Source organism: Bathycoccus prasinos (assembly GCF_002220235.1).
Source record: "Bathycoccus prasinos genomic : Chromosome_8".
NCBI classification, from domain to species: domain Eukaryota; kingdom Viridiplantae; phylum Chlorophyta; class Mamiellophyceae; order Mamiellales; family Bathycoccaceae; genus Bathycoccus; species Bathycoccus prasinos.
This window is the reverse complement of record NC_024001.1, coordinates 451,757-478,662: the sequence shown is the minus strand read 5'-3', so window position 1 is coordinate 478,662 and position 26,906 is coordinate 451,757. Positions and strand designations below refer to the sequence as shown.

The 26,906-nt window shown below is 50.2% G+C and overlaps 11 protein-coding genes across 11 annotated transcripts; 5 read left to right on the top strand and 6 right to left on the bottom strand.

Moving 5' to 3' along the window:
• Window positions 1-30: 30 nt before the first annotated feature.
• On the bottom strand, window positions 31-5,232 carry Bathy08g02570 (unknown protein; the record flags this gene model as incomplete). The annotated part of the gene is made up of 2 exons (XM_007511733.1): window positions 31-4,743; window positions 5,017-5,232. 2 exons carry the CDS (start codon window positions 5,230-5,232, stop codon window positions 31-33), a joined length of 4,929 nt encoding a protein of 1,642 aa, XP_007511795.1.
• A 150-nt stretch (window positions 5,233-5,382) lies between these two features.
• Window positions 5,383-7,569, top strand: Bathy08g02560 (unknown protein; the record flags this gene model as incomplete). Its single annotated transcript, XM_007511506.1, has 1 exon — window positions 5,383-7,569. The coding sequence occupies one exon, from the start codon at window positions 5,383-5,385 to the stop codon at window positions 7,567-7,569; it is 2,187 nt and encodes a 728-aa protein (XP_007511568.1).
• A 99-nt stretch (window positions 7,570-7,668) lies between these two features.
• On the bottom strand, window positions 7,669-10,740 carry Bathy08g02550 (preprotein translocase subunit SecA; the record flags this gene model as incomplete). Its single annotated transcript, XM_007511780.1, has 1 exon — window positions 7,669-10,740. The coding sequence occupies one exon, from the start codon at window positions 10,738-10,740 to the stop codon at window positions 7,669-7,671; it is 3,072 nt and encodes a 1,023-aa protein (XP_007511842.1).
• Window positions 10,741-10,942: 202 nt separating this feature from the next.
• Window positions 10,943-12,292, top strand: Bathy08g02540 (unnamed protein product; the record flags this gene model as incomplete). The annotated part of the gene is made up of 1 exon (XM_007511585.1): window positions 10,943-12,292. The coding sequence occupies one exon, from the start codon at window positions 10,943-10,945 to the stop codon at window positions 12,290-12,292; it is 1,350 nt and encodes a 449-aa protein (XP_007511647.1).
• Window positions 12,293-12,375: 83 nt separating this feature from the next.
• Window positions 12,376-14,255, bottom strand: Bathy08g02530 (hypothetical protein CHLREDRAFT_166609; the record flags this gene model as incomplete). The annotated part of the gene is made up of 2 exons (XM_007511450.1): window positions 12,376-12,385; window positions 12,430-14,255. The coding sequence occupies 2 exons, from the start codon at window positions 14,253-14,255 to the stop codon at window positions 12,376-12,378; spliced, it is 1,836 nt and encodes a 611-aa protein (XP_007511512.1).
• A 686-nt stretch (window positions 14,256-14,941) lies between these two features.
• On the top strand, window positions 14,942-16,264 carry Bathy08g02520 (predicted protein; the record flags this gene model as incomplete). The annotated part of the gene is made up of 1 exon (XM_007511762.1): window positions 14,942-16,264. The coding sequence occupies one exon, from the start codon at window positions 14,942-14,944 to the stop codon at window positions 16,262-16,264; it is 1,323 nt and encodes a 440-aa protein (XP_007511824.1).
• Window positions 16,265-16,354: 90 nt separating this feature from the next.
• Window positions 16,355-17,560, bottom strand: Bathy08g02510 (predicted protein; the record flags this gene model as incomplete). The annotated part of the gene is made up of 1 exon (XM_007511470.1): window positions 16,355-17,560. The coding sequence occupies one exon, from the start codon at window positions 17,558-17,560 to the stop codon at window positions 16,355-16,357; it is 1,206 nt and encodes a 401-aa protein (XP_007511532.1).
• A 414-nt stretch (window positions 17,561-17,974) lies between these two features.
• Window positions 17,975-18,574, top strand: Bathy08g02500 (predicted protein; the record flags this gene model as incomplete). The annotated part of the gene is made up of 1 exon (XM_007511663.1): window positions 17,975-18,574. One exon carries the CDS (start codon window positions 17,975-17,977, stop codon window positions 18,572-18,574), a length of 600 nt encoding a protein of 199 aa, XP_007511725.1.
• Window positions 18,575-18,636: 62 nt separating this feature from the next.
• Bathy08g02490 (SWI/SNF transcription activation complex subunit (ISS)) lies at window positions 18,637-20,157 on the bottom strand (the record flags this gene model as incomplete). Its single annotated transcript, XM_007511681.1, has 1 exon — window positions 18,637-20,157. One exon carries the CDS (start codon window positions 20,155-20,157, stop codon window positions 18,637-18,639), a length of 1,521 nt encoding a protein of 506 aa, XP_007511743.1.
• A 95-nt stretch (window positions 20,158-20,252) lies between these two features.
• On the top strand, window positions 20,253-22,108 carry Bathy08g02480 (predicted protein; the record flags this gene model as incomplete). The annotated part of the gene is made up of 2 exons (XM_007511360.1): window positions 20,253-20,344; window positions 20,482-22,108. The coding sequence occupies 2 exons, from the start codon at window positions 20,253-20,255 to the stop codon at window positions 22,106-22,108; spliced, it is 1,719 nt and encodes a 572-aa protein (XP_007511422.1).
• A 220-nt stretch (window positions 22,109-22,328) lies between these two features.
• Bathy08g02470 (predicted protein) lies at window positions 22,329-26,804 on the bottom strand (the record flags this gene model as incomplete). Its single annotated transcript, XM_007511615.1, has 1 exon — window positions 22,329-26,804. The coding sequence occupies one exon, from the start codon at window positions 26,802-26,804 to the stop codon at window positions 22,329-22,331; it is 4,476 nt and encodes a 1,491-aa protein (XP_007511677.1).
• Between the last annotated feature and the right edge of the window lie 102 nt (window positions 26,805-26,906).

Genomic DNA, 26,906 nt, shown 5'->3' with positions numbered 1-26,906 from the left:
TTGTCTGTTAGAATATTATATATTAGAGATTTATGACAAAAGACCCAAGTATTTCCCAGCGCCAAGTAACGCAAACATAGCTAGTTTTTTAATATCCTCCACCGCGGAAGCCGCCGCCGCTTTGGACAAAGCCTCGTAGGCGAAAACACCCAAGACGAGCTCTTCGTCTTTACCCTCGCCGCCGCTCTTACTCTCTCTCGCCTTTTCGAGCATGCCGTTCAACACTTCATTTTGCGAATGAGCGACGTCTTTAGACACGGCTAACGTCGAGCACATTTCCAAAGCGTCGCGAGTGGTATCGTACGTCCACGTATCCAAAGGCGCGTTGGCGTGTTCGTCGAGGAAGTTTTTCGTGCACGCGACAAGTCTCGGAAAGGCAAAGTTTGCCACTCGAGCGCGATGCGTAAACGCAGCTTCGCTCCTCTTTTTCTCATCTTTGTATGAAGCGAAACGCGTCACATCGCACAATTGCGCATAACTTTCTAAAGCGACGTCGATGCGAGGCGCCGCGCATCCGCGCGCCAACGAACGCAAGAAGCGAAGAACGCATTCGTCTTCAGCAATGACAGAGTATCTGAGAACAACTTCACCGAGCGACATGACAGACGCAATCGTGAGGTCCGAGAACGTTTTCGCTTTTTTAGCCCTGCGAGAGACACTCTCGTCGTCCTCGTTCTGTTGTCCTTCTTCTCCATCGTCTTCTTCATCCAACATCGCTTCTTTGTCGTCGTCGTTATCGTCGTTAGAGCTCATAATTTCAACATTTTGTCCCAAAACAGTCTCAAACGCATCCGCGGTTGCCGACCAATCTGATTTTGCCGCCGCTTTCGCGGATATGCCGTTGTTCGAGGAAACCGCCGGTGAATTCAACGACGCGACGCCTCTTCTCGAAACCACCACGAGCGCTTGCAACGCAGTTTTTTGCATCAACACCGCGTTCCAGTTTTTCAATTGCTCGATATATTCCGCATCATCGTATTCTTCGTCTTCTACGTTGGCCCTTTGCGTTAGCGTCGCGTTCCATCGTCGCGCGAGCTTTGCGATTGCTGTCATCGCGAAGCCGTACGTCTCCGCTCTCGTTTCGTCGTTCGCAACCGTATCGTACATTTCATAGAAAGCTTCCATTCCAGCTTTGGCAAATGCCAAATCCGCGGGTTTTTGCGTCGACTGGCGCTCACCATAGCCCATGGAAGTTTTCAATAAAGCGTTGAACGTTTCCACGCACACTAACGTTCGAGTTTTACCTTCTTTCGATTTGGCGCACATGTACCGCATGGATTTGAGCGCGCGTTTCTGCGCGTCCCATTGAGCACCGTCGACTGGCTGCGCGTCCTCGGCAACGCACGGAGAATTAATCAACTGTTGTAACGCAAGAATAGCGCTTCGACAATCGGCGTCGTCGAACGAATCCGACTTACCATCGTACAAAGAACCGAAGAAAGTGGCGATTCCGACGCGCGTGTTTTGCGGAGATACCGATGGCGGCAACGTGGCTTTCTCCGTCGCCACGTGCAGCGCTTTCATCGCTTTCTTCCACAGCGGTCTCGGCATACCTTTCGTAGTCGATTCGTCTTGCTCTAACAAAACTGACAAAAAATTATCCAAAGCCGCACTTCCGAGTTCTTCGCAATCGGACAGGACCGAATCGACAAAGAACGAACACATCTCGTCAAAGTTTTTGTCAAAGTTTTCCACGGTAACGAGCAACGGTAACGTGTTTCGCAACACGTTTCCGAACAAAGAGGCGTGCATGTTCACTAAAGAGAAATCCCATTCGATTTTCAGTCCGTCCGGGTCCTCTATAGACGCCGCTTTTGCAATCTTCCGGCATTTGTCGAGGGTCGGGTACACAACCTTTTGCGCGCACTCTTTCAATTCGTTCTTACTCAACAACGAAGCTCTTGAAACGAACAACGTCGCGAAAGTTTGCACGGCTAAATCTCTCACTTCTACTCGACTATCGTCGAATCGTTCGCATAAATGGGAAATGACGGGTGAGATTGAAAAGTCCGCGAGACCATTTTTTGTGACTAAGTTCAATTTGACGCCATTTCTCGTGGGGGTCATTTTTTTAGACGCCCACGACTGCACATCTGTCGCACCTTCTGGGCGGTGGCAGACATCACTGAAATAATCAGCGACGGTCGACAAAGACTGCACCGCAGACAGTGCGACGTTGATTTCGTTCCTTTGGTGCGCGTAGCTCGAGAAGCATTCCGACACCTCTCCGTAATATGCTCTGTCGATGTGCGGCAAGCACTCTTTTTCGATCACTTTCACCGTGACGAAGGATTCAATCGTTAAATCGGCGTCACCTTCGTTCTCGGCTAATTTCGCGAGCGTGCTTAAAATAATAGGCCAGGAAGTTTTCAGTCTGTTCGCGCGCTTACTCGCGAGCGCGTTTGCGAGCGACAATGACAATTGCTTCCCTCGATAATCCACGGCTTCGTCGTACATCGTCCTAACGAACGTCGCCACACAACACTCGACGGTTTCAAATCCGACCGATTTGGCATATGCCACATTCTTCTCGTCGAGATCTAAATCGGTTTCGAGAACGTTGATGGCAATTTTTTCGTAAATTTCGTGCGCTTGCTCGCGAGGATTCCCTGTTTCCTCCAATATGGTTTTAAGAAAATGTTTCGCGCACACGTCCCAAAACAAGGCAAACCTTCTCGACGCGTTGACTTCCATCACCGCGCGTAAACGCTCCAAGCTGCGCAAGCGAATGGATGTCATTGGTTTCTTTACTCCGTTACTTCTCGCGTTATTCTGTTCTGCTAAAGCTTTCTTCTTCGCAGAAGATAAAGCTTGTTTCTCCGCCAAGGCCCGAGCCTCTCGCAATTCCCGAATGTTTGCCTTGATCAAGGCATCCACCACGTGCATCAAATCGTCGTCGTCGTACGCATTCATGGCGTTGAACATATCTTGCGCGGCTTCCGAAAAGACGTAGAATTCTTCTTTGTATTCGTATTCAGTGTTTGTCCAGTTAGATGGTTTCAATCCATCTGGGACGTACTCTCGCACTCTCGATTTCATAGTCTTCTCCGCAACCCCTAACGTGCGTTCGAGAGACGCGATGGTTTCTAATACCATAAACCAAGAGTCTTCCAAGTGCCCGTTAGACGCGTCTACGATGTTGAATATAGCTCTTAAACTCAACGCATTCTTTACGGACAGCTTTGGAACGATATTTCCGTTATCGTCGAATTGCTTTTTGGGCATTTGCAAAGCAAAGTGACACAACGTGCCTAAAAACGCCTCTCTCGCGAGTTTGTGTTTGCATTTCACCGACGCTCGGCCGGCGTTTTGATATGCTTCCAATATGTATAAGCACGTGTCGTCGTTTTCGGCTAAGTCGAGAGTTAACGAAAACGTAGAGGCTAAGGTTTCCCAAACCGCGTCTAGCATTTTCTTGGCGGTTTGAAACTGTTTCGGCGATTCGTTCGAGTACATGACGCGTTCGATCGTTTGCGCTGCGTTTAACAAACCTTCGATGGCGATCGTTACTGCTCTGGTAATGTAAGCTTCCGTGTTTTCGAGGTCTGCGATTTCGTCGTGATCTTCTCCTCCGTCATCAAGATTATCTTCTGCGTCCTTTTTCGTCTTCTTTTTGGTCGAGATGGATAACTTTTGCATCTTCTTCTCGAATTCTTTCTGAACGGCGTCGTACACCGCGCCATGGGGTTTCGACGAAGAACTCATCGTCGGCTCCGAATTACTCGCGGATAAACCAGATTGTACTGTTCTCGCTTGAATCAAGCAAATGCTCGCTAACGGAGTCTCGGCGTTTGCGTCGTCCATTTTTGTCGGGTCGCAGTACGCGTCGTGTAAGAACGAGCAGATATCGTCATCGGAGCAGAAAAATCTCAAGACTTCCAACGAGGACGCTCGCAACCAAGCCGGCATTTCGCTTTCTAAAGAAGACATTAATCGAGCTAAAGATGTCTTTATGAACGCCTCGAATCCGTCGCCTCGACCTATTTTCACAATAATCTCTAAAGTTCGCAAAACGACGCGTCTTTGAGCGAAATCTGTCGTCTCCGCCGCGCAGAAAAATTTCTTCTCCAACGTCGCCTCGACGATTGGGCAGAAGCGTTCTTTCAACGTTTTCATCAACGTTTGGTTCTTTTGGAAGAGATCGAAATGAGACTCTACCAACGCGTTGCACAACTCTAAGCTCGCAATAGTCGCCACCGTGGACTCTTGCACGCGTTTATACTCGCAATCGATGGCACCCGATAAACAACCGTCCTCTTCGCTTCGACTCATGGTCACTAAATCCTCAAACGCTTTCTCGGCGACCCGCACGGCTTCTTTATTCTCCTTCTCTTTCGCCTCAACGAAAACAACCTCTAATATTCTCCTCGCGCTCGAAATCGCCTGACTGACCACCATTCCGCTCTCTTTCGCCGTCGCGCTCTTCTTCGCCAAATACATCCCCCTCGCGCACGCGCCCAGCGCGATCGAAACGCTCGCCTCGCTCACTCTCGGCACGTTCTTCCCGCTCTCCATCACCGCCGCCAAGCACTCCAACTGTTCCACCCACGTAAACGCGGTGGTATTGGTATGTTCCACCAAAAACGTCTCCGGCACTTGCGACGCTTTTTGCAAGCACTCCGCCAATCGATTCTTATGCACGCACTCCGCTCTTGCCAGTTTCGTTACGCCGGATAAACCGCGCGCGCACATCTCCGAGGACTCCTCGTTCGTAATCGCCATGAGGAATAAATGTAACGCGTCCTGTATATAAAGGTGGTGTTACAAGAGATCAATAAGATATATTATATAAGGTCAGTTTTGTTTTTCGAGAGCGTCCTCCCGAGAGCGTCTCTCGTTCGCCCAAGCAGCAGCAAGCACAAAGCGCTTCTCCTTCTCTCTCGAATCCATTAATCCAATCACATCGGAGCGCGTTTCGCAGCGTTCGTACTGATAAAAAGAAGAGATCCAGCGCGACGGAAACGAAAATAGAAAAGCTTCAACATCTCGTCATCAAAGTTGTGGTCGTGTCAGTACCTCATTCTTTTCGAACCATTCCCGTTCGCTCGTGTGTCTCGCCACCGCGCGGATTTGAGAAAACACGGTTTCCCCGCACTCGCGTATTTCCGGTTGCGCGTTTACACTCGCTGCTCCAAAAAAAACGCCGAGAGGAGAAGAGGATCCTTTCGCGAGAAGCGAGATTTCTTTCACTTCGGGTTCGATCGACTGGTACAACGTCTCGTTGTTCGCCATTCTTTATAAAGTGCTCGTGTGAAGTGTTTTCTCGAGGAGAAAAGTGAGGCATTCGTCACACTTCTGCGCGGGTGTATTCACGACACGTCTCTCTTTCTCTCTCTCTCTACGCGTGTGTACCACCAAAACCTTTCACAAAACGACTTTAACATGACGGCGTCGTCCTTCTCTGAAGGAGGAAAAGGAGGAGAGGAAGGTAAAGAAGAAGAAGAACGAGACGTGATGAGTCGAGCGGAGTTCGTGTCGAATCTCATAAAGGCGATGGAGATGTCCAAGAAAAGAAACGAGGAGGAGGAGGAGGAGAACGACAACGATTCAAAGACGAGAGCAAAGAAGTGCGCGAGAAAAATGCGATTCGATTACCCGCAAGTGACGAGGAAAGAACTGGAACGGTTGAGCGAAACGCTCGATAAAGATGGAACAGATTTGAGATTTGACTCGAAAGTGCTCGAGAATATCGCGCTCGGGGCGACGAAAGCAGATGATGCGAACAGCAATACGAACAGCACCGTTGATGGGGTTGGGAGTAAAGACGCGCACAGAAAGCTAGCGATTCAAGTTTTTGCGGAGTTTCCTTTGCGAATGATGGGAGACGACGAGACGGCGGCGAGGGAAGCGGAGGCGATTTTAGGGGAGGTGGATTTCAGCGAGGAGGAAGAAGCGGAGATGGATGAACCCGGGTTGGAGGATGTCGTGGCGTTTGCAGAGGAGAGTGGCGTCGAGAAAGCGACGACGGCTATAGAAAAGAACTCGAGTGAGTCTAAAAATGGGGGCGTCGCGGCGAAGGATGACGACTCGACGGACGACGACGACGACGCGGCGAATTGGCTCCCTCTGGAAATGAACGGGTTGAATACCACGAGCAACGGAGAGATGGAGACGCAACGAAGGCATGTCAGGACGTTCACGAGGATTGAAAAAGTGCAGTTTCTTTTACGGAAGTTGACGCCGGCGTTGATTGGCGCGGACGACTACTCGAGAGTTTCCGACGGCTCCGCGCCGTACGTTTCTAGAAAAACAACCGAAACGCTCACAAAACTGTTCGAGAACATCTCCGAGAAAATACAAAGTAGTGATAGAAAGAATAGCGGAGGAGATGAGTATTTGTTTTATCGTGAGATGCGTTCAGCTGCGATGAACTGTCTGCGCTCGAGATTTCTCGTGAGTCCGAACGATATCGTCGCGAACGAGTGTTTGAAACGAATTTTGAAATCGTTGCGATTCGGCGAATACGCGAAACGATCCGCTTTGGAGAAGAAAATGAACGGCGACGACGGCGCGAAAGAGGATGAGTTAGACTCGATGGCACTTTTAGCGCACTTGGCGGTTCGATTTGCGGAGAAAAACGCGCTCGGGGTGAACTTTTCAGTTTTCGGACAACTTGAGAAGAGCGCATCTTCTTCTTCGAGTAATTTATCGAACGCGAGAAGAGCGTTCGCGCCGCTCGTCGCGGATTCGCTTTTGGTTATTGCCACTCGATTCTGGAGTTTTGCCGGTACGGAGAAGGATAAAAAAGGCAACGACAGCATGACAAATGTCGACGAAGAAGACACCGCGTTGAACGCGTGTGCGCTGTTGTTATCGTACGTGTTCACAACGAGCGACGCGAACGCCGCCGACGGCATGATTTTGAATTCTGGGTGCATCGCTTCCCTGGCGGCGTATTTTTCTGCAAAAGGCGTCCTCAAAATAGAAGAAGAAGACAACGCGTCCTCTTACTTCGCACCTGGATCAGCCGCAGCGCGACGATGCATCAGTTTAGGCATCGCGTCTTCGAAAGCTACCAGAGAATACTTTTCGAAAGCGCCGATGTGCGTCGCGGCGTCCAAGTTGGATACCTTTGTAAACAGTTCGCACGGCGTCGTTTGGTCGCTCGCCGTCGACGCCGACGAAGAAGAAGCGGTGAAACGAATGAAGCATATCTCATCAACGCACGCAAACTCAATTGAAATGTTGAATACGATTTTGCTCGTTTCGGCGTGCTTCGCTTCGGCGAATACTAAAAACAACGCGTTGTGGCAGAGAAAGGGCGCGTTTCACCAAACGTTGGCGGAGATTTTAGCGTCCACGAAAGAGGTTGAAAAATGCCTCGTCGAAGACGCGAAACGAAGAATCGCCGAACGCAGAGGTCAAAACGAAAGGAAGCAAAACGATAGCGACGACGACGAAGATGATAAGAACACAGAATCGGTGAACGCTTCCTCTCTATCGGACGCTAAAATTGACCCAGAATTGGAAAAAGCGAGAGACATCGCGACTTTGTCGAGCAGAGTGTTAAAGGATCTCGTCGCGGCGAGCACTTTGGGGGACGTCGCTGCCATTCGAAAGAGCGATTAGTTGTGGTAGAAGTAGTTGTAGTAGTAGTAGTAGGGTAGTAGTAGTAGTACGTAGAGTAGCAATGATTCAATATTTATGACAAAATGTTTTATTTGATCTTTAGCCGGTGATGAGCGGAACTTGTTCCTCCTTATCTTTCTTCTTCCTCGAGCCGATAGATCCGTCGTCGCCACCTTGTCCCTGTTGTTGTTGTTCCGGACCTTCTTCAACTTTTCTCTTCGGTTCAAATTGGTACACGGAGTAAATCACGTTTCTTCGGATTTGCGCCATCATCTCGACGAACAAGTTGTAACCTTCCAACTTATATTCGATGAGCGGATCTTTCTGTGCGTAGCCTCTTAAGCCGACCGCTTGTTGCACAAACTTGATGGCTTGCAAGTGTTCTTTCCACAAGTTATCGGTTTGGCTCAAAACGAAGTATCTTTCCGCCTCGGTCATCAACCCAGGTTGTAACGCTTCAATTTCGCCTCTCTTTTGCAAGTAGGCGTCCTTGCCTCTCTTGACCAAATAGTTCCGCAAGCCTTCGACGCCGCCTTTGCTCGCCTCTGCACGCAAAACGTCCTCGGTCAAATCGTTCATGAGTTTGCAATATTGCGCGCATTTGCTGGCCAAACCGTCCAACGGCCACTCGGCGACTGGAACGGACGTGTCGATGTTCGCTTTGACGATATCGTCGATAGTTTTTTCGCTGTATTCGAGCATGACTTCTTTCAACTTGTCGTCGCTCGATTTCAATGCTTTTCTTCTCTCAAAATATACTTTTTCTCTTTGCGAGTTCAACACTTGATCGTAATCGAAGAGTTGTTTACGGATGTCGTAAAAGTACGTCTCGACTTTGGTTTGCGCGGAATCGAGGGAGGCGGTGAGCATGCCAGACTCAATCGGCATGTCTTCCACGCGGAACATGGACATCATGTTTTGAATCTTATCGCCGCCAAAGATGCGGAACAAATTATCCTCGAGCGATAGAAAGTACCTCGTGGAGCCTGGATCGCCTTGACGACCGGAACGACCGCGCAACTGGTTATCAACGCGTCGGGATTCGTGACGTTCGGTACCGACGACGTGTAAACCGCCGAGCTGCAACACTTCCTCTTTCTCCTTTTTCGTAAACGTTTCAAATTCACCTTCGATTTTCGTAAACGCGTCGCGAATGGCCAAGAAAGCCTCGTCGTCCGTCGGACCTTTTTCGCACGCGAAGGATAATCGGTCTTCGGCTTCCAAGATTTCCAAGGAGCGTTCGCCCCAATTCGCGATGGCTTTCTCAACCGCGTTCGCCAGAGCCGCCGAAGCTTCGCTGGAAATATCGCACGGATATAACCCGTCTTTCACTTTCCATTTGTTCTCCTTGGCTTTACCTAAATTGCCCTTCTTTTCAAACGCGAGGTCGCCGTCTTCCGGTTTTACGATTTTTGGCAACAAAGCTTCGCGGACGCGTAATCTCGCCATGAACTCGGCGTTACCGCCGAGCAAAATATCCGTACCGCGACCCGCCATGTTCGTCGCGATGGTTACCGCGCCTTTACGACCGGATTGAGCGACAATTTCAGATTCACGTTCGACATTTTCTGGTTTCGCGTTCAGCAGTTCGTACGCGATGCCGTCTTCATCCAACAAACGAGCAATCGCTTCGGAACGTTCCACGGACGTCGTGCCGACAAGCACCGGTCGTCCTTTCTTGTGCATTCTCGCGATCTCTCTCCTCACGGCGTTCCATTTCCCACTTTCCGATCGAAATACGACATCCGTCGCGTCTTCTCTCGAGACCGATCTGTTCGTTGGCACGACTTGAACGGACAAATCGTAAATTTTATCGAATTCTGTCAATTCTGTTTCCGCGGTACCGGTCATGCCGCCGAGTTTCGGAAAGGTTCGGAAAAACGCCTGGTACGTCACCGAGGCAATCGTGACGGTTTCATTTTGAATCGTCACGCCTTCCTTGGCTTCAACGGCTTGATGCAAACCGTCCGACCATCGTCTGCCTTGCATCGTTCTCCCGGTGAATTCATCGACGATAATAATTTCTTGCCCTCGTACGATGTAGTTCACGTCCTTCAATTGCAACTCTTTCGCTTTAATCGCGTTGATGATGTACAACGCCCACTGTGTTCTCGGATCGTACAAATCGTCCACGTCCAACAAATCCTCCGCGGCTTCGTAACCTTCCTCGGTCAATTGTACGCTTTTTTGCTTCTCGTCCACGGTGTAATGCACGCTCTTTTGAAACGCGTCCGCGATTTTCGCCGCTTGGACGTACCTCTCCGACGGCTTATCCGCCACCCCGGAAATAATCAGCGGCGTTCTCGCCTCGTCGATCAAAATGGAATCCACTTCGTCGATGATGCAAAAGTTAAATTCTCTCAGCACCAAATCTTCTGGAACTTGCGCCAAGTTATCTCTCAAGTAATCAAACCCGAGCTCCGAGTTCGTCACGTACGTCACGTCCTTCGAATACCCGCTCCTCCTCTCTTGCTCGCTCATGTTCGCTTGAATCAACCCGACGGAAAGACCTAAAAACTTGTGAATCTGGCCAATCCACTCCATATCTCTCTTCGCCAAATAGTCGTTCACGGTGACCACGTGCACGCCTTTCCCGCTCAGCGCGTTCAAGTACGCCGGCAACGCCGACACGAGCGTCTTCCCTTCCCCCGTTCGCATCTCCGCGATTTGCCCTTCGTGCAAAATCACCCCGCCAATCACTTGCACGTCGAACGGTCTCAACCCTAAAACTCTCTTCGACGCTTCCCTGACCGTCGCGAATGCTTCCGGTAAGAGCTGGTCCAAACTCTCCTTCCCGTTCGCGAGTCTCTGGCGAAACTTCTCCGTTCGCCCTCTTAATTCCTCATCCGTCATCGATGAAATCGATTGTTCCAATTGGTTCACTTTTTGAACGATCGGTTGGTATCGCTCTTTCGTCTTCATCGCTGGGTCCGTTTGGAACGGGTTTTTCAAGGTGAACTTCTCGAACATCGCTTCCGTTTTAAGAAAAGAAACTCGTCGTCGTCCTCGTCGTCCTTCGGGGAAGAATGACGTCTTCCTTCCGCTCAAATCATTCGTCATCTTTCTACCACTTAAAAGACTTCCTCCGTGATTTCTTCCTCCTCCTCTCAAAACAGAAGAAGAAGAAGAGGCGCGCGGAAAGCTCGAAGCAGTGCTCGCGCTGACGCTCATTTTGATGACGTGCGCGTTGTCGCTCTTCTCTTTGTGCAACAAAAGAGGAACGAGGAAAAGCGAGAGAGATTTTATCCAAAAATGGCGCTCTTTGTATCTGAGACCCTAAACATGACCCTAAACAATTTTTCAAGCGCGATTTTTTCTCCTTCGTTTCTTGAGTTTCCGTCACAACTCTGAGTGTGCGAACGCGACGAGAACCATGACGACCACGGCAGCGACGCTAATTCCTTCGTTTCAACGTTGGTGTCGTCCTTGTTTTTGTTCTTCTTCTTCGCTTTTTATCGAGAAGAAGAAGCGTTTGAATGCTACTCGTACCGCTTCTTTTTCTTTGTCTGCTTCCCGTCGTCGCGTGCTTTCCTCGAGAGGAGGAGCGAAGCATCATCGTCGCGCTGTCGGTGCGTTCGTTGGAGCGTCTTTAACGAACGACGAGGAGACAGAGGACAACAACAACAACAGCAACGACGACGACAACAACAACACGTTTTCGTTGATAAACGAGGGAGAACTGTCGGACGCGTTAGAACTCGAGTTCGAAAATCCAGGCTTTGAGGTGTTCAAAGACTACGACGTCGCCTCGGACGAAGAGGAGATGCGGTTTCAACGAACGTTGATGATTTTGGAAAAGTATCACCTCGAATTCGCGTTGTTTTTACCGAAGAGTACGAACATCGGGATGTACGTGTACACGCAGATACGAGAGATGTCGGAATATAATCGAGGAAGGTTACTGTGGTCGATGACGTCGAGAGGGATTGAAAACGCGTGGTTGATTAGCGGGGAAGGGTACAAGTTGAGCGCGATTGAACGAGACGCGGTGGCGGGGAGGAGGATGACGGCGAGAGGCGACATCGAGGAGGCGTTGGAGGAGTACGGGTTTGTGGATGAAGACGAGGACGATGGAAGAGACGAGGAGGAGGAGGAGAGCTTGGATGAGGACGAGTATAGTTTAGAGGATGATGAAAAGGATAAAAAATACAACGCCGTCGTGTACGAAGGCAGAGCGGCGAACGTTCCAAGCAAATGGTTGAATCGATTTCAAAAAGTTTTTTATAAAGCGCCTCGCGACGCGCGGTTCGCGAAGGACGACCCGTATCAACCGGTCACTTTTCGAGGACGCGTTCCGTTGAGAGGATTAGGCAAGCACGTCTTACGAGACAAGTTGCCGCTGTATTTTTCAACCTCCGACGCGAACATTTCCTCCGATCGAATGAAAATTGAAAACACGATGGAGTACGTCGACCCGTTGGCGTTGCATTACTCCGCGGAGTATTTAAAGTTTCGAGCGCCTGGAGAGGTGTCTGATTTGACCGGTAAGATGGATACGAGGGAGCGAAAAACGTCTCTACCGATAAAGTGGCCGCCGGTGGTGGCAAATTTCTTCCCGTTCGACATTTTGACCGATTACGTGCGGCCGCTCGGACCGGGCGTTCTCGTCGGGAACGGATTTCGCGGCGATTCGCAAACGACGTTTTTAAAGTTTCTTCTCGTTCGCGGGGACTATCTGGACGCGGAAAGGAAGGGTCCAAAGCTGATCAAACTGGAAAAGTAGCGCTACGCTTCAATGGAATACATTTGTAAAATACAATAACCGGTTATATTTAGCCACTAAAGAATCCGCTCTTACTATCTTTTCTATTCTTCGCTAATCGTTTATTCGCCAGCGTCGGCAACGTCGCCGCTTTACACGTTTGCTTCACCGACATCGCTTTCGCCTTGGGACTCTTATTCGCGCCTTCCGGAGCGTGGTTCACGTAAAAGCCTTTGTGCACGTGGTGAATCAACTTCGTGTTTCGAGACTCGATGTTATCTCTTCTCGTTTTCATGTTCGTTGAGCTTCTCGTTCCGCTCGTCCTACTCGCGCCGACGTGGTATCGAAACTGCATGATTTGCAGAGCGACTTCTCTGTTGTTTCTCCACAAGCGAATACCGTATTCGTAATCGAAACCGATGCCAGGGTCGCCTCGGCAGGAGTAACTGTCGTGAAACATCCCGGAGGATAAGAATGCGTCTCGTTTTAAAACAAACGGACCGATGTTTGCCCACGAGACAAACATAAACGGTCTGCCTTTGGAATCGTAATACGGGATTTGTTTCACGTGTCGCCCTCTTTGCTTTCCCCACCGTCCAGTATCTGGCCCGCCTTGAATCTGGCCGACTAAACCGGCAATCAACGCCAACTTTTTGTGCTCGTAAAAGTTATCCTCGGCTTGGATTAACCAGTTCGGCTCCGTCGGAGGTAAATCGTCGTCTTGAATCACGGCGACGATTTGCGCTCGAGACATGAGTGCCAATCGATTGTACCCGCGAATCTCGTGGACGTTCCCAGCGCAAACTATCGCGTGTGGAATTTGCTTGAAAGCTTCGTGCCACTCCTGGATTTCCGTGGCCGAATCGTCGTTGATTAAAACTTCAACCGCGAAATTATATTTAATCGCATACCCGGCCAATTGCGTGGCTATTTTCTGTACCAAATTTGGCCTCTTGAAGTACTGCACCGCGAACGAGACGCGCGGGTGGACGTCAGCTTTGCTCGTCGGCGTGCTACTACTACTGCTACCGCTGCTGCTACTACTACTACTATCTACCGCTCTTAATCGTTTCAAAACGGTCGTTTTCAACTCCATCGGTGTTTCTTCGCGTACGTTCCCGGCGTTCTCCACAAATCGCACTTTCGCCGCCAACGCTCCAGAAACTAACCGCTCCAACATGACGCCATCGTCATTCTTGTTATTCCCACTTTCGCTCTTCACGATGACTATCCTCTCTAACGGTTCGTTCCTATAACTGGCTAAGTTGTTCGTAAACCCGCCTTGTTTCCGAATCATCGCAATCAACGCGTTGATTCCATCCTCTCCGTTATCTTTCGAAGAAGAAGAAGACTTTAATCCGTCGCCGTTCACCAGCACCTCGCAATCTTTCCCTTCATCTCCATCCATCGCATCGATGCTATTCAAAACGTTCAGCAACTCCCCGACGTCCTCAATCTCTCTCGAAATCACAAAACTCACCCTGGGTTGATCGAAACTCTCGCACTTCCAACTCCCGCATTTACACTGCAACTTGTCGCCTTTCAGCAAAACTCTCGGCAACGACGCGTAATCCAATCCAGACGTATCTGCGGATTCCGAGACGTCGTCGTCCTCCCGCGTTTTCTCCGAGCCAAATCTCGATAACGATAAAGACGACTCGTGCGAGCTCTTCTCTTCCAACCGCGCTTCATCTTCGCTCTCTTCGCGCCTCGCGTACGTGATCATCCCCACCTCCTCCTTTTGATGATTCGTATTCAAACCATCGCGATAATAATCCAGCCTATTCGTCCCGGTTTGAAAGATGTATTTTTGCTGTTGCTCTTTGATGACCCGCGGGAACGTTCGGGCGAAGAAATGCGCCAAAAGTAACAGGACACACAGGAGGAAGGACACTTTTGAAATCGTCGTTCGCTGTGTTGTCGTAAAAGGTCCTCGCTGATGATGACGACACCACCAACGCGACGTCGAAATCGTCGGGGCCATACTTCGCTCTCTTTTGAGCGTTCTCGTTCGCGATGAAACCTTTCTCTCTCTCTCTCTCTTTATCCCCTCGTCGTTTCCGGCTCCCCTCGCCGGTAGGGAAACCCGAGCGGCGAGAGAGAAATCTCGCACCAAAGAGAAAGAGAGAGAAAGAGTTCGCGCGCGTAAACAGTCGCTCCTCCGTCTCCCTCTCTCTCTCTCTCTCTCTGCGGTCTCTCTCCACCTCTCAACGCGAGACAAATACCGGAAGAAAGTAAGAGAGAGAGAGAGAATAAATGCGCGCGTTCTTTATGAGAAAACGAAGTCCAAAACCGCAGACTTTCCCCACGCGCAAAAGGGAAAAACAACAACAACAACAACAACGAGAAAGAGAGAAGAGTATGTCTTTACTAAAAGTATTCACGCGACGAACTTGGAGAGGAGGACGAAGACCTTTCGCGGTGTCTCCTCGCGCGCCTTTGTCTCCGTCTTCTTCTTCTCAAAGTTCTTCGCGCGGAGGAAACGGCGTCGGGAAATCATCATCATCGCATCGCCGATGGGATGACGACGACGACGGGAAGGAGATAAGAAGAGGAAAACGCTTTGGAACTTTCGCGAGCAAAGGAGCGGGCTTTGAACGAACGACGACGAGAAAACCAACACAAACGACGACGGGAAGAGGCGAGGACAAAATCGACGACTCCGAGACGATGACGAAAGGGAGGTTCTTTTCCGCGTACGCGGACGTGTTGGAAAAAAACCCATCGTCGTCGGCGTCAGCCAACACCAATGGTAGAAATGGTGGATTGCGACAAAAATCAAAGTACGAAAACATTCTCGTCCCGGATCCATTCTCGTTGGTACAAAAAGAGTTACAATTTATCTCGGACAGAATGAGAGTGGCGGTGCAAACGGATTTACCGGCTCTGGCGAACGCGGCGGAGTATTTTTTCAAGTACGGCGCGGAAGGGAAGCGGATGCGACCGACGGTGTTGTTGCTGATGGCGAGCGCGTTGAGTCCGGTTTCTAACTCCGGTGATGTTGTCAGGGGGGGAGGAGAAGATGTCGGAAGGCGGATGTCTTCTGGAGATGCGTTCTCCTCGTCATCATTTCGTAGTAGCAGAAATAGCGCAGAAGAAGAAACGGTAGATTTGTCGCCGGCGCACGAGGTGCCGAGCGATAACAGACAGAGACAGAGAAGATTAGCGGAGATTACGGAGTTAATTCACGTGGCGAGTTTATTGCACGACGATGTTTTGGACGGGTCGGCAACGAGGAGAGGTTTACGAGCTTTGAATTTAGAGGTTGGGAATAAGTTGGCGATTTTAGCGGGAGATTTCTTACTCGCGAGAGCGTCGGTAACTTTGGCGAGTTTGCGCAACGTAGAAGTGATTGAGTTATTGAGTCGCGTTTTGGAACATTTAGTGAAAGGAGAAGTGATGCAAATGACGCAAGCAAAGGACGAAGATGAAAGGAGTGGGAGTGGTTCTTCCTCTTCCTCCTCCTCCTCCTCTTCTTCTTCGTCGTCGTCTATCGAGCGGTACATTGAGAAATCGTATTATAAAACCGCCTCTTTGATAGGTAACAGCGCTAAAGCGGTGGCGTTGTTAGGCGGTCACAGCTCAGAAACTTCAGAAATTGCAGAGAGATTCGGAAGACACCTAGGTTTAGCGTTTCAGTTCCGCGACGATGTGCTCGATTACATCGGAGATTCGAGTTTGCTCGGGAAACCAACTCTAGGGGATTTGAGGGAAGGTATCGCCACCGCGCCAGTTTTGTTCGCCGCTGAGAAGTTCCCGGAGTTGCACTCGTTGATCAAACGTCGCTTCAAAGAGATTGGCGACGTCGAACGCGCGGCGAAGCTTGTCTTCGAAAGCGATGGTATTGAAATGGCTTCGGATTTGGCCAACGAACACCGAAATTTAGCCTTGGATGCGTTGGAAGAATTGCCTGATATCGATTGCGAGTTTGCGAATACCTGCAGAGCGGCGCTTAGAGAGATTACGAACAGAGCGGTGGACAGGAAGAAATAATATTATGCATTGTTTTCGCGTGCGGCTGCTGCTATTATTATCATATTGTCTAAAAATTAGTCTATTGTATCTGCAGTTGTTTTTTGTATTTTATATCGAGCATCCCATGTTTCCTTCAATCACGTGCGCTTTCAAAGACTCCGCGTATAAAATTTCCGGATCGTTTGGTCTCGCTTTGTTCATTTTCGTTTGCAACGCCATGAACAAAGTGCAACTTTCCTCGTAAACTTCATGTTCCGAACGCAAGTTGTTATTTCTTTTAAACGAACATAACGCCTCCTTCACTTCCTCGAGATCTTCCAGCAAAATCCCTGGGGCGAGAGTCACCACGTGCGCGACCGAACCACTCCTAAACACGTCTCTACATTTCGCTACTCGCATAATTAACTCGTTCGTATCCACTTCAAACAGCCTTGGCTCCTTATGCATAAACAGTGGCACGTCTAAAAAAGGAAACACTCGATCGAGCGCTAACAATTTCGCCTCCAATCTTCCCGGCGTTCTATATATTGAATCTCTCGCGCTTTTCGTTAAAATCTGACGGCATCGGTTGCTCCCTCCCCAGAGATTCCAGAACCGAGCGATAATATCCCCTTCTCTCGTGGATGTGCCTTTTAAAGTCCCTTGCACCGCATATTTTGCATTCCCGCCTTCCGTTCTCCCGTCCCTGGACATCCTCGCGGTGTCGTTATTCTCGCTTTTACCGCTCGCCACATTTTGCATCATCGTCTGCGATAACTTCGCCACAGCCTCTCTCGCTTTCAAAACGGCTCGTTTCTTCTGTTCTGTGTACATTTTATTTCGTTCTCTTTTCATCCTCGCGATGTCTTCCTCGCTCAACACCAACCTCTCCGGCGTCGTCTTCGCGATATCCACGAGCGAGTCTCCTTCGTCACCAGCACTGAGCAACACCAAAGTCCAACCCAATTGTCTCGCATCCATCCCGAGCACTTCCGGGCACGTCAAAATCAACTCCGCGAACCCCTCTTCCTCGCCGACCAGTGGCACCAACAAGGGTTCCAGCAAACGAAACTGATTTTCGCGAAACTGCACGTCTCGAAACCGTTCGTCCTTTCGCTCGAACGCGAGCGTTTTCTCGTTCGAGTTCCAACTCGTTTCGAAATTGCGAAACCGAATGACTTCACCGATGGCGCCAACTTTCACGCGCTGGTTGGAAATATTCCTCCTTTTATTCCTGTTGTTGTTGTTGTTGTTAGTATTCTCGTCGTCCCTCCTCCTCCTCCTCGCGAGATCGATCGAGCCGGCGGTGGATCGAGACGAGGCCGCAGCGCTCATCGTGTTTCCTCTTCTTTTCTTTTGTGGATAAAATGGAAAAACAAACCATCGCATCATCACTAAAACAAACGCGCGGTTCGGCGGTTTGATGTCACCACCGTCATCGTTACGATCTCACTCGCTTTCCCTGTACCGCAAAATCTACCGAGCCGCGGCGTTATTCCCGACCGAATCTCGAACTTTATTCGTTCGCGACCGGTTACAGCGAGCGTACCGGGAAAAGACAACTCCGGGAAAAGAAGAAGACCACCAAGAACGGGTTCGTTTGGCGGAAATTCAACTGGAAACGATACTCGTGCAAAGCGAACACCTGAGAAAAGTGTTCGAGGACGAACGCGTGCACGCGAGGTTTTGATTTTTTATAGTGGCGTGTGAAGAGGAGGAGGATACTCGAGAAACGAACGCGCGGGGATGATGCGTTTTGATGATGATGATGATGATGCTGGGAGGAAGACCAACACCAACACCAACACCAAGAGCGGTTGTTCTACTTCATCTTGCGCGGAACTGTTGGTGTACGACTTCGACGGAACCTTGGTAAATACGCCGACACCTCGCGAAGGCAAAATCATGTACGAGAACAAAATCGGACAAGCGTGGCCGCACGTTGGGTGGTGGGGGAGACAAGAGAGCTTGGAGCCGCCTTTAGAGGTCGGTCCCGGACCGGCGTGGGCGAGTTACGTAGAGAACCGAACGCGGACGGATTGCGTGCGAATTATGATGACGGGGAGAGTTGAGAAGCTGAGCAGGAGAGTGACGGAGTGCTTGCGCATGTTGGAAGGCGCGACCGAGACTTTGTGTTTTCACGAGTTAGTTTTTAAGAAAGGGAACGGGGATACGTTGGAGTATAAGTGCGAGGAGTTGCGGAGGATGGTGCGAGCGTACGGGCCGAAGAAGGTGAGGATTTGGGAAGACAGGGTGAAACACGCGGAAGGATTTAGAGAGTTCGGGAAGAGGGAGTTCGCAGAGATTGTTTTCGAGGTGACGCTCGTCGAACCGTCGAACGATTACTAGACAATAATAACAAGTGTAATACCGGTAGTATCTATGTACTAAGCATCTAAAAACGACTAAAACTAACTACTGCGTTGTTTTTCTAGCACGCGCATCGCCGCATCACTTGTCCACTCTTTCGACCACGCCTCTCGCCGTCTCGGAACGCCTTGGAACATTTCCGAGTATTCCATCAAGCAGTTGTCGATGAACGCTTGCGGGTCTTGCGAGAAGCTCAGCAAATACGCTCTTCGTTTTCTCGCGAAATCGATAAAGTTGGAGTCTTGGAATATTCTCTGCTCCAACTCTTCCGGTTCGTTCGTGGCAGCGGAATACTTCGTCACCGCGCTGTTCTGGCCAACCGCCGCGGGCGGTAAAGTTTCGACGTTCACGTCGTAACAATCGCAATGTGCTGGAGACGGGCCGTACGGACGGACTTTATATTCGAACACTAACGGCTCCGAGATTTTCGGCATGTGCGTTCGCGACGTGCACGCAATGCACACGGATCTAAACGGCACGACGTCGCCCACTTTTTTCTCCTTGAACAAAGGGTTCTTTTCGCACAACTCAAGGAACGTCTCGTCCAATTCAACCATCGATTGGTCTTTTTCCGAGACTAACTCCAACGCTTTACATCGACTCCACAACGCGTACACCACTCGCCCAGCGCTCTCTTCCTCTTTCCCCACGACGTCGGCTAACATTCCGCTCAATTGAAACTTTGGCGGATCGTTCCTTAAGTGTATTTCACATCTCACTCTCATAGAATCTTTCGCCCCGGGAACGGTAATCGTGAACCCATCTTTCGGAACCCCGCATTCCTTACGTTCCCACGCGACGCTCTTCACCAACTTTCCATTTTGTTGTTCGTCGTACACGTCAATCTTCATCCGTTCGATAAAGTGCGAAAACTTCAGCCCTCCTCCTCCTCCTCCCGACGACAACACCTCCCTCGCGTCCACTTCCGCGTCTCGCTCGTTCACCACGCGTCCTTGCACGTGAAACGTCCACTTCTTTTCCGTCCCGTCGCAGTTAAACGAACGAGGAGGAGGAGGAGGAGGAGGCGCTTCGTTTGACTTCTTTTCCGCGACAGCCGCCGTCGTCGCCGCGATCCCACCCGGGACGACTCCGACGCCGTCGTCTTTCTTTTTCCCGAACGTAAACTTCAACACTTTCTTCGTCTTCCCTGTCGCCTGCAACGAGTTTTCCTCGCCTTCGTTCGTGTTATTCACTTGGTCGTTGTTGTGCGTGTTGAACAGATACACTCTCAGAACTCTCCTCTGTTTTTCGTGCATGCCGGAGGATTCGATCATCTCCGCGCGTTTCCTCGAGAGCACGCACTCCACGTTCCGTTCGATATCCACCGATACATTCGCGACGGAGGATTTTCGAACGGTTGGTGGGAAGTGCGCGTGTGCTTTCCCTCCTCCTGATGGGGCGAAACCAGTATTCGTCGTCGCGTTTCCTCCTCCCGAAGACGAGGAAACTGCGACGCCGTTCCTCCGGTAGCTGTTGAACACGTTTTGCTCGTACGCGTGTTGTTGCTGCTGCAAAAGTCGAGCGGCGCGTTGTTTCGCTTTCGTTAACGGTGCGCTCGGCATCGTTCTGAGTGCTATTCGTAGTAGTCTGCGTGTCGAATACACCCGCGCAGAAGTGGCGAGAATTCCTCACTTTTAGGGAAAACACGAACACCAAAATGAACAATCTGTTCGCGAACCCAGACGACCCGAACATGCTCGAGCACATCGAGGAACGGTTGTCGAGCGGGAGGACGACGTGTTGCCAGTGGTATGCGATATATTCCTTTCGTCCGTTCTCTTTCTTTCTTCGTTAAACTTCTTCTTAAACGAATCGCTTTTTGTTCTCTGCGCTGCTGACACGATGGATGTTTGAATTTCCAATAATAAACATACGATACGAAACAGGAACCGACGAGGGAACGTCCTCGCCGCGGGGACGACCAAAGGGACGATCGTTTTGTGGTGCTTCGACACGCGGGCGGTCGTGAGAGAGTTTCGAAACAACAACCACTCGGAGGAAAGAAGGAGGAGAAGGAAAGAGAATTCTCCTCAGTCTGCTGCTGTGGGAGAAGAGGAAGAGGAAGAGGAGGAAGAGGTTTCTTTCCCCATCCGGTGTTTGTGCTGGAGACGAGATAACCGGAAAATCGCGGCCGGGGATGCCAACGGACACGTATTAATCTGGGACGTTCTCACCGGAGATCTGGAGACTCGCATGACGGACATCGGCACTTTGAATAACATCGAGTTTACGAAAGATTTCAAGGCGTTGTTGTTCTCGCCGGCGGGGTTTAAAGCGCCGATGTTTCGCGCGATTTCGAAGAGAAGTGGAACGATGTGGCCGGATACCGTGGTGCCGTTACCGGGAGGGTCCTTGGATGAAGCGGACGTGCACGGGTGTCCGGCGATATTGACGAGGAGCGGGAATTTTTGCGTCTACGCGACGACGGGAGGCGGGTTGTGCGTGGCGAGATTGAAAGAGGACGGGGAAGGCGCGCAGATGAGGAGAGGGTGGAAGTTGGTGCAAACGATAGAGTTGGTGGCGAAAGATGCGAAAATGGTAAAACGTTTGGAGCTGTCCAGGGATGGGAAGACTTTGTTGGTGGTGTCGTTTTCGAAATGTATCGTCGCCTTTGACGTGGTAGGGGACGTGGAGGACAAAAAACGGAATAAAGAGAAAGAAGATTTGAAGAATGATGATAACAACAACGATGATACTGGTTTAGAGACGACCGTTTTGAAGAACAGGCGTCAGTTTGAGAACGAACACAGTCAATCTTCTTGGGAATCCGCCTGCGTGGCTTTTGATAATAAATTCGTTTACGCCGCCTCCTCTACGGCGTCGCACGAGGTGCACTGTTGGAATTTGAAGACGTTGGAGTTGACGAGAGTTTTAGAAGGGCCAAACGAGGCAAAAGGATTGATCCGATCGTGTTATCATCCGAAACGACCTTTAATGATCGGCGTTGGTGCGAATGGGATCATGTACGTGTGGGCGAAAGTGTACGAGGAGTCGTGGACGGCGTTTCAACCGGATTTCCAAGAGTTGAAGGAAAATCGAGAATACATCGAACGCGAGGATGAGTTTGATATCAAAGACGAGGAAGAAAATAACGATGGAACCAGAAAGGAAAAGAAGCCGAACGTGACGTATCTTGATGACGCGTCGAGTTTGACCTTTGCGGATTTAAAGTTGTGGGACACGGATTTGTCAGCCTATTGGACGGACGCGGACGAGGACGTCATGCACGATTTGCCCGTGGAGGTTATCGTCGATTACGAGCTCCAAGCGCAGATGGAAGAGAAGAAGAAGAAGTGGGAGAGGAAGCAAGCGCTGAAAGCGGAGAAGAAGAAAAAGGAGGCAGAGGAAAAGGAAACGGAGAAAAACGGAGGAAAAGGAAAAGAGCGAGAAGACGATGGAGACGAGAACGCGAAGAAGCAAAAAATGGACGACGCTAAAAACGAGGGAAGGGACGGCGCCGCTAAGATGGAAGAAGACGACATTATTAACGATGATGATAAAGAGAAAGATTGATGACGTGTAGAATTATACATAGGCTGATACTAGTAGTAGTGATAGTAGTAATAGTAAAAGTAATAGTGAATAATGAATAAAATTTACCCTGTAGTCTATTTACAGTATGCGAACTTGTGAAAACTAAGTACAAAAATGTTACGACGCCTTCCTCAACCAAACACCCTCCTCAAAATGGAACTCCCTCCTCTTTCTCTCTCTCTTTCTCTCTTCTTTTTTATCACGCCTTTCGCGACGATTTTTTCTTCCCGTCGCCGCTATCGTCGTTGTTATCGTCTTTCGAACGCTTCTTGCTCTTCTTCTCTTTCTTCTCCTCGTCCGAGAAGGATTTATCGGCATCCTTTTCTTGCGCCGGCTTCGCATTCATGCCGCTCGTCACGTTTCTCTTCGCGCCGCCTTTACCCAACTCTACGGCGTTGACTTGCGCGGCAAACTTCAACGAGCACGACGTCTCTTCGCTCGAGTCGTCGTCTGGACTGACGTTGACGAACATCAACGTCTTCCCGTCACCGCCTAAACAGGGCGCTAACAAATACGTTAATTTCGAGTTGCGGTACGGAACGTGTTTCGCTTTGCTGCCGAGCGCGGCAAACACGTCACCTAACGACGATAAGCTCTTGTTAATCGCGCACGCTTCCTTCAAGCGGTCACCACTGGCACCAGATCTAGCCACGCGTTCACTACCGGCCAAATCGACGAGGTTCAAAGCGCCAGATAACGTCGAGCCGCTCGCGGCGTGTACGCCCGAGACGTGTAAAATGAAAATCGTGTGCGAACGAGACGAGTGCGCGTTCATTTGCGTCGCCTCGACTTTACGCGCGGCCGCAGCTTTACGCACCAACACGTGCGCTTGCTCCACGGACTCGACAATTTCGGTGTTGACCCCAGAAATAGTCGTGGACCCGTTCTCGTGGATAATTTTGTGAGCCTCGGAGTGGCCGGCGCCGGGCGCGAGCAAATCGCGAATGGTTTCGTTGTAAATCTCGACGTACGACGCCTTCATTTTATACGACCAACCTTTCACTTCGTTCACTTTAGACGCCTCGACTACTTTTTCAACCGCTCTCGGGATGATACCTCTCGAACTGTCGTCGGATCCACCAAGCATGGTGTGCGTTTTACCGCTTCCGGTTTGACCGTAAGAAAACAAGCACACTTTGTAGCCATCTAAAGCGGATTGAACTAAACCAGAAACTTCTCCAAAGACTTCTTCTTGCGTGGACTCTGGCCCAAACGCGCGATCGAAAGAAAACGCGGAGGATTTCTTCGGACCCACCTGTAAGTTGACGCTCGTCGTGTCCGGCAAAGTCTCTACGCACGGCGTCGCGGCGTCGTTGCCGGATGGTCGAACGCGGCAAAAGACGCGCACGTTACCGCGTAACTCTTGAATTTGGTTGAACATCTGTCGCCTCAAAGCTTCGGCGTCTAACAATTCACCCTCGAGCTCGGCAATTCTTTGCGTTTTTTCTTCGGCGAGCTTTCGAAGTTCATCCGCAGCCATGGCGTCCATTTTCGCGTTCTCCATCGCTTTCGCTTGCTCGACGAGCTTTCTCGTCAACGCTGCACCGGCCGAGTTGCCACCTTTTCCGTCTTTCTCTTCCTCCTCTAAGAGAGCTTGCGCTTCTTTCATGGCGTCTAACTCGTTCGTGAGCGATTTCAACTCCTTTTTCGACTCCTTGAGCTCAAATTTCAAGTTTTCAATCTCCGCCGCTTTCTCCGCGTCCAAGGATTTCAACGATTTTTCGAGCTTCCCGACTTCTTTCTGCTCGTTCTCGAGTTGCGCGACGACCGACGCAATTCTTTGCTCGTGACCGAACGTTTCTGATTTTGCCGCTTCGAGCTTTTCTAACGCCGCTTGGATTTCTTCGGCTTTTTCCGCGCCGCCGAGTTCCGCCTCGGCTTTTTGCTTGCGCAAAACTTCGATTTTTTCGCCGAGCTCCTTCTCCTTCGCTTCGGCCGCAGTGACTCGCGCTTCCAAGTCGCGACGCTTTTGCTCCGAACGTTCGAGCTTTTGCACCAACTTTTCGCTCATTTTTTGAGTCTCGAGTTTGATGGCTTTCTCCGAGCTCTTCTTCTCTCGCTCCAACTGTTCCGTCAACTGTTGTTTTTGTTCTGCGATGAGCTCCGCCATGTTCTCCTTCGCCTTCTCCGCTTCGGTCTTGGCGATGCGAAGCTCGTTCGTTAAACGTTCGACGTCCGCGTCTAAATCCGTTCGTAATTCTTCCGCGAGCTCTAAAGCCGTCTTCATGTTCTCCAACTCTTGGTTCAATTCTAAAGCGTTTTTCCCGCTCTCTTGCGTCGCGTTCATCAAATCCGTCTCCAACGCCTTCTTCGCCTCCTCGAGCTTGGACAACTTCTTCTCCAACTTTTCGATTTGTGCAGATAACTTCTCGGTGTTTTTGATCTCGACGTTGATGCGCTTTTCGTTTTCGACTCTCGAGGCTTCGATGGACTCCGAGGCTTTGACTCGTTCGGCTTCCATCTTTTCGTCGTATTGCTTGCGCTCTTGCTTGAGCTCTTTTTGAAACTCCTTCTCTTGCGCCTTCAAGTCCGCTCTGCACTTTTCTTGCGCCTCTTGCAACGTTTGCGACCCGTTCTTTTCGAAGTCTCTGCGCTCGGTTTCCAATCTCGCGAGTTCCGCTCGAGCGCACTTCAATTCACCCATCATTTCCCCTTGCTGTTCGATGAGAGATTTCGCCTGCGCCTTGGCGTCCGCCAAGTCGTCCTCGTACCTCTTGACTTCTTTATGCGCGTTTGCGAGCTCGAGTTCTGTGGACTTGGACTCGAGGTTGAGCTTCGATTGTAACGCGACGAGTTGTTCGGAGAGCTCCTTGCGTGCGCTTTCCGCCGTTTTGAACTCCGATTTCGTATCTTTCAACTCGCCCGTCACGCGCTCGATGGACTCTTCTAACTTTTCAATCTTGGACAGTTTCTTATCGCCATCCTTTTCTAACGACGTGATTTTCTTTTCCAACACCGCTTTCTCCTTCTCCAACTCTGCGCAGTTCGTCTTCAAAGATGCCTCCAACTCCACCGCTTGCTCTCTCAAAGTTTGCAACTCAGCAATCTCCGCGTTCAACCCCTCCAACTTCTTATCAGCGTGCTTGGAAGACTGATCGAGTTCTTTTTCTTTCTTTTTGAGTTCCTTTTCGGCTTTTTCTAAACTCTCCTCCAACTTGGCGTTCTGCTCCGTCAACGCCGCGTTGGTCGCGCCGCTCGATTCGCTCAATTTCGCAATCTCTTTCTCCGCGACTTCCAACTTTACCATCGACGCTTCTTTTTCTGCGGTCATTTCTCTCGCCAACTGATCCGAGGTCACTTTTGCCGCCTCCGTACTCGCTAACTTTGCCTCAAAGTCTGCCTCTTGCTTCTTCAACTGCCCTTCCAACGTCTTCGATTGACTCGCGAACGCTTTTTCCTTCTCTTTATTTTCCGCCTTCAACGCCGCCAACTGCTTCTCCAACTCGATGTTTTCGTCCCTCAACTTCAACACTTGCTCGCTGTCCTTCTCCGAGTTCTTCTCGAAACTTTTCAACTTCTTCTCCGCTTGGTCCAACAGTTTTTGTTTTTGTTGCAGCTGAACGCTTTGTTCGACTAACTCGTTCCTCAACGTCTCGTTCTCTTGTTGCTTGTGTTCTTCGTTTTGGGAAAAGTTGGAAAGCATTTTTGCCTCTCGCGCGACAAACTCCGCCTTGGCGCTTTTCAACTTTTGTTCCGCCAACTTAGCCTCGTTTCTGGCGCTTTGCACTTGTGCCGCTGCTCTCGCGGTGTGTTCTTGCAGCGTCGAGACGGTTTCTTGAAATCCTCTCGTCGCTCTCACCGTATCTTCCACCAATCGGTCCTTCTTCCGCATCACTTCGGGTAAAATCTTCTTAAAGTCCGAAATCGCGTTGTTTCTTTCCTTGACCAAGTTTTTGAAATCGTGCGACGGCGCTATGGATTTCCAGTTCAACGAGTGACTGATTTCTTCCTCCAACGCGCTATCGAAATGCTTCGCCGCGAGCGCTTCGATATTGATTTCCGGCACTTCAATTTTCGGCACGTCGAGCGCCACGGTCGTCGCCGGTGAATTGTTATCAACGAGCATCTCACCGGTGTTGGTGGTCGTCGTTGTCGTCGTCGCGTTATTCGTATTATCCATGTTAATGTTCACGGTATCCATCGCGTTCGTCGCGTTGCCAAAGTTCATGGTCGTATCGTTGCCCCCGAGAAGCGCCCCCGGAGTGGGAGGAACGCCGCTCGTTTCCTTTTCGCCGATAAACCCGAGAGTCTCACTTTCTCTCTCCTTATTACTCTTGGACGATACTTTACTCTTCGTCGCTTCTAATCGCGCTTTCAACGCGTCCAAAGATTTTGGAGGATTTTTCGGCGGTTTATTCTTCGACTTTTCCCCGTTGTTGTTGTTGTTGTTGTTCCCCTTTTTCTCGACATCATCTTCGCCCATGAAAACGTCCTCCTTCTCGACCACCATTATTTCCTCTTCTTCTTCCTCTTCGAAAACTTCCTCTTCTTCAACCGCTGCGTCAGTCGATGGTGTTTTTCCTCCTCGCTTCGACGATCGTCCTCCTCTCTTCGTCGTCTTCGTTACGTTCCTCATCTCGTCGTCATTTTCCTTCCCCCTCCCGTCGACATCGTTCTCCAAAATCATTCCGGAACCCCCCGATTGTTGAGATTGTTGTTTGCGCGTTCCCGGCATTTTAACGCGACCAATCTCTCTCTCGTGAAAAGTTCTTCTTCTTGTTCTCTCTCTCTCTCTCAAGAACACCTCTCAGCGTTACTGTGATGTATATCTTTTGTT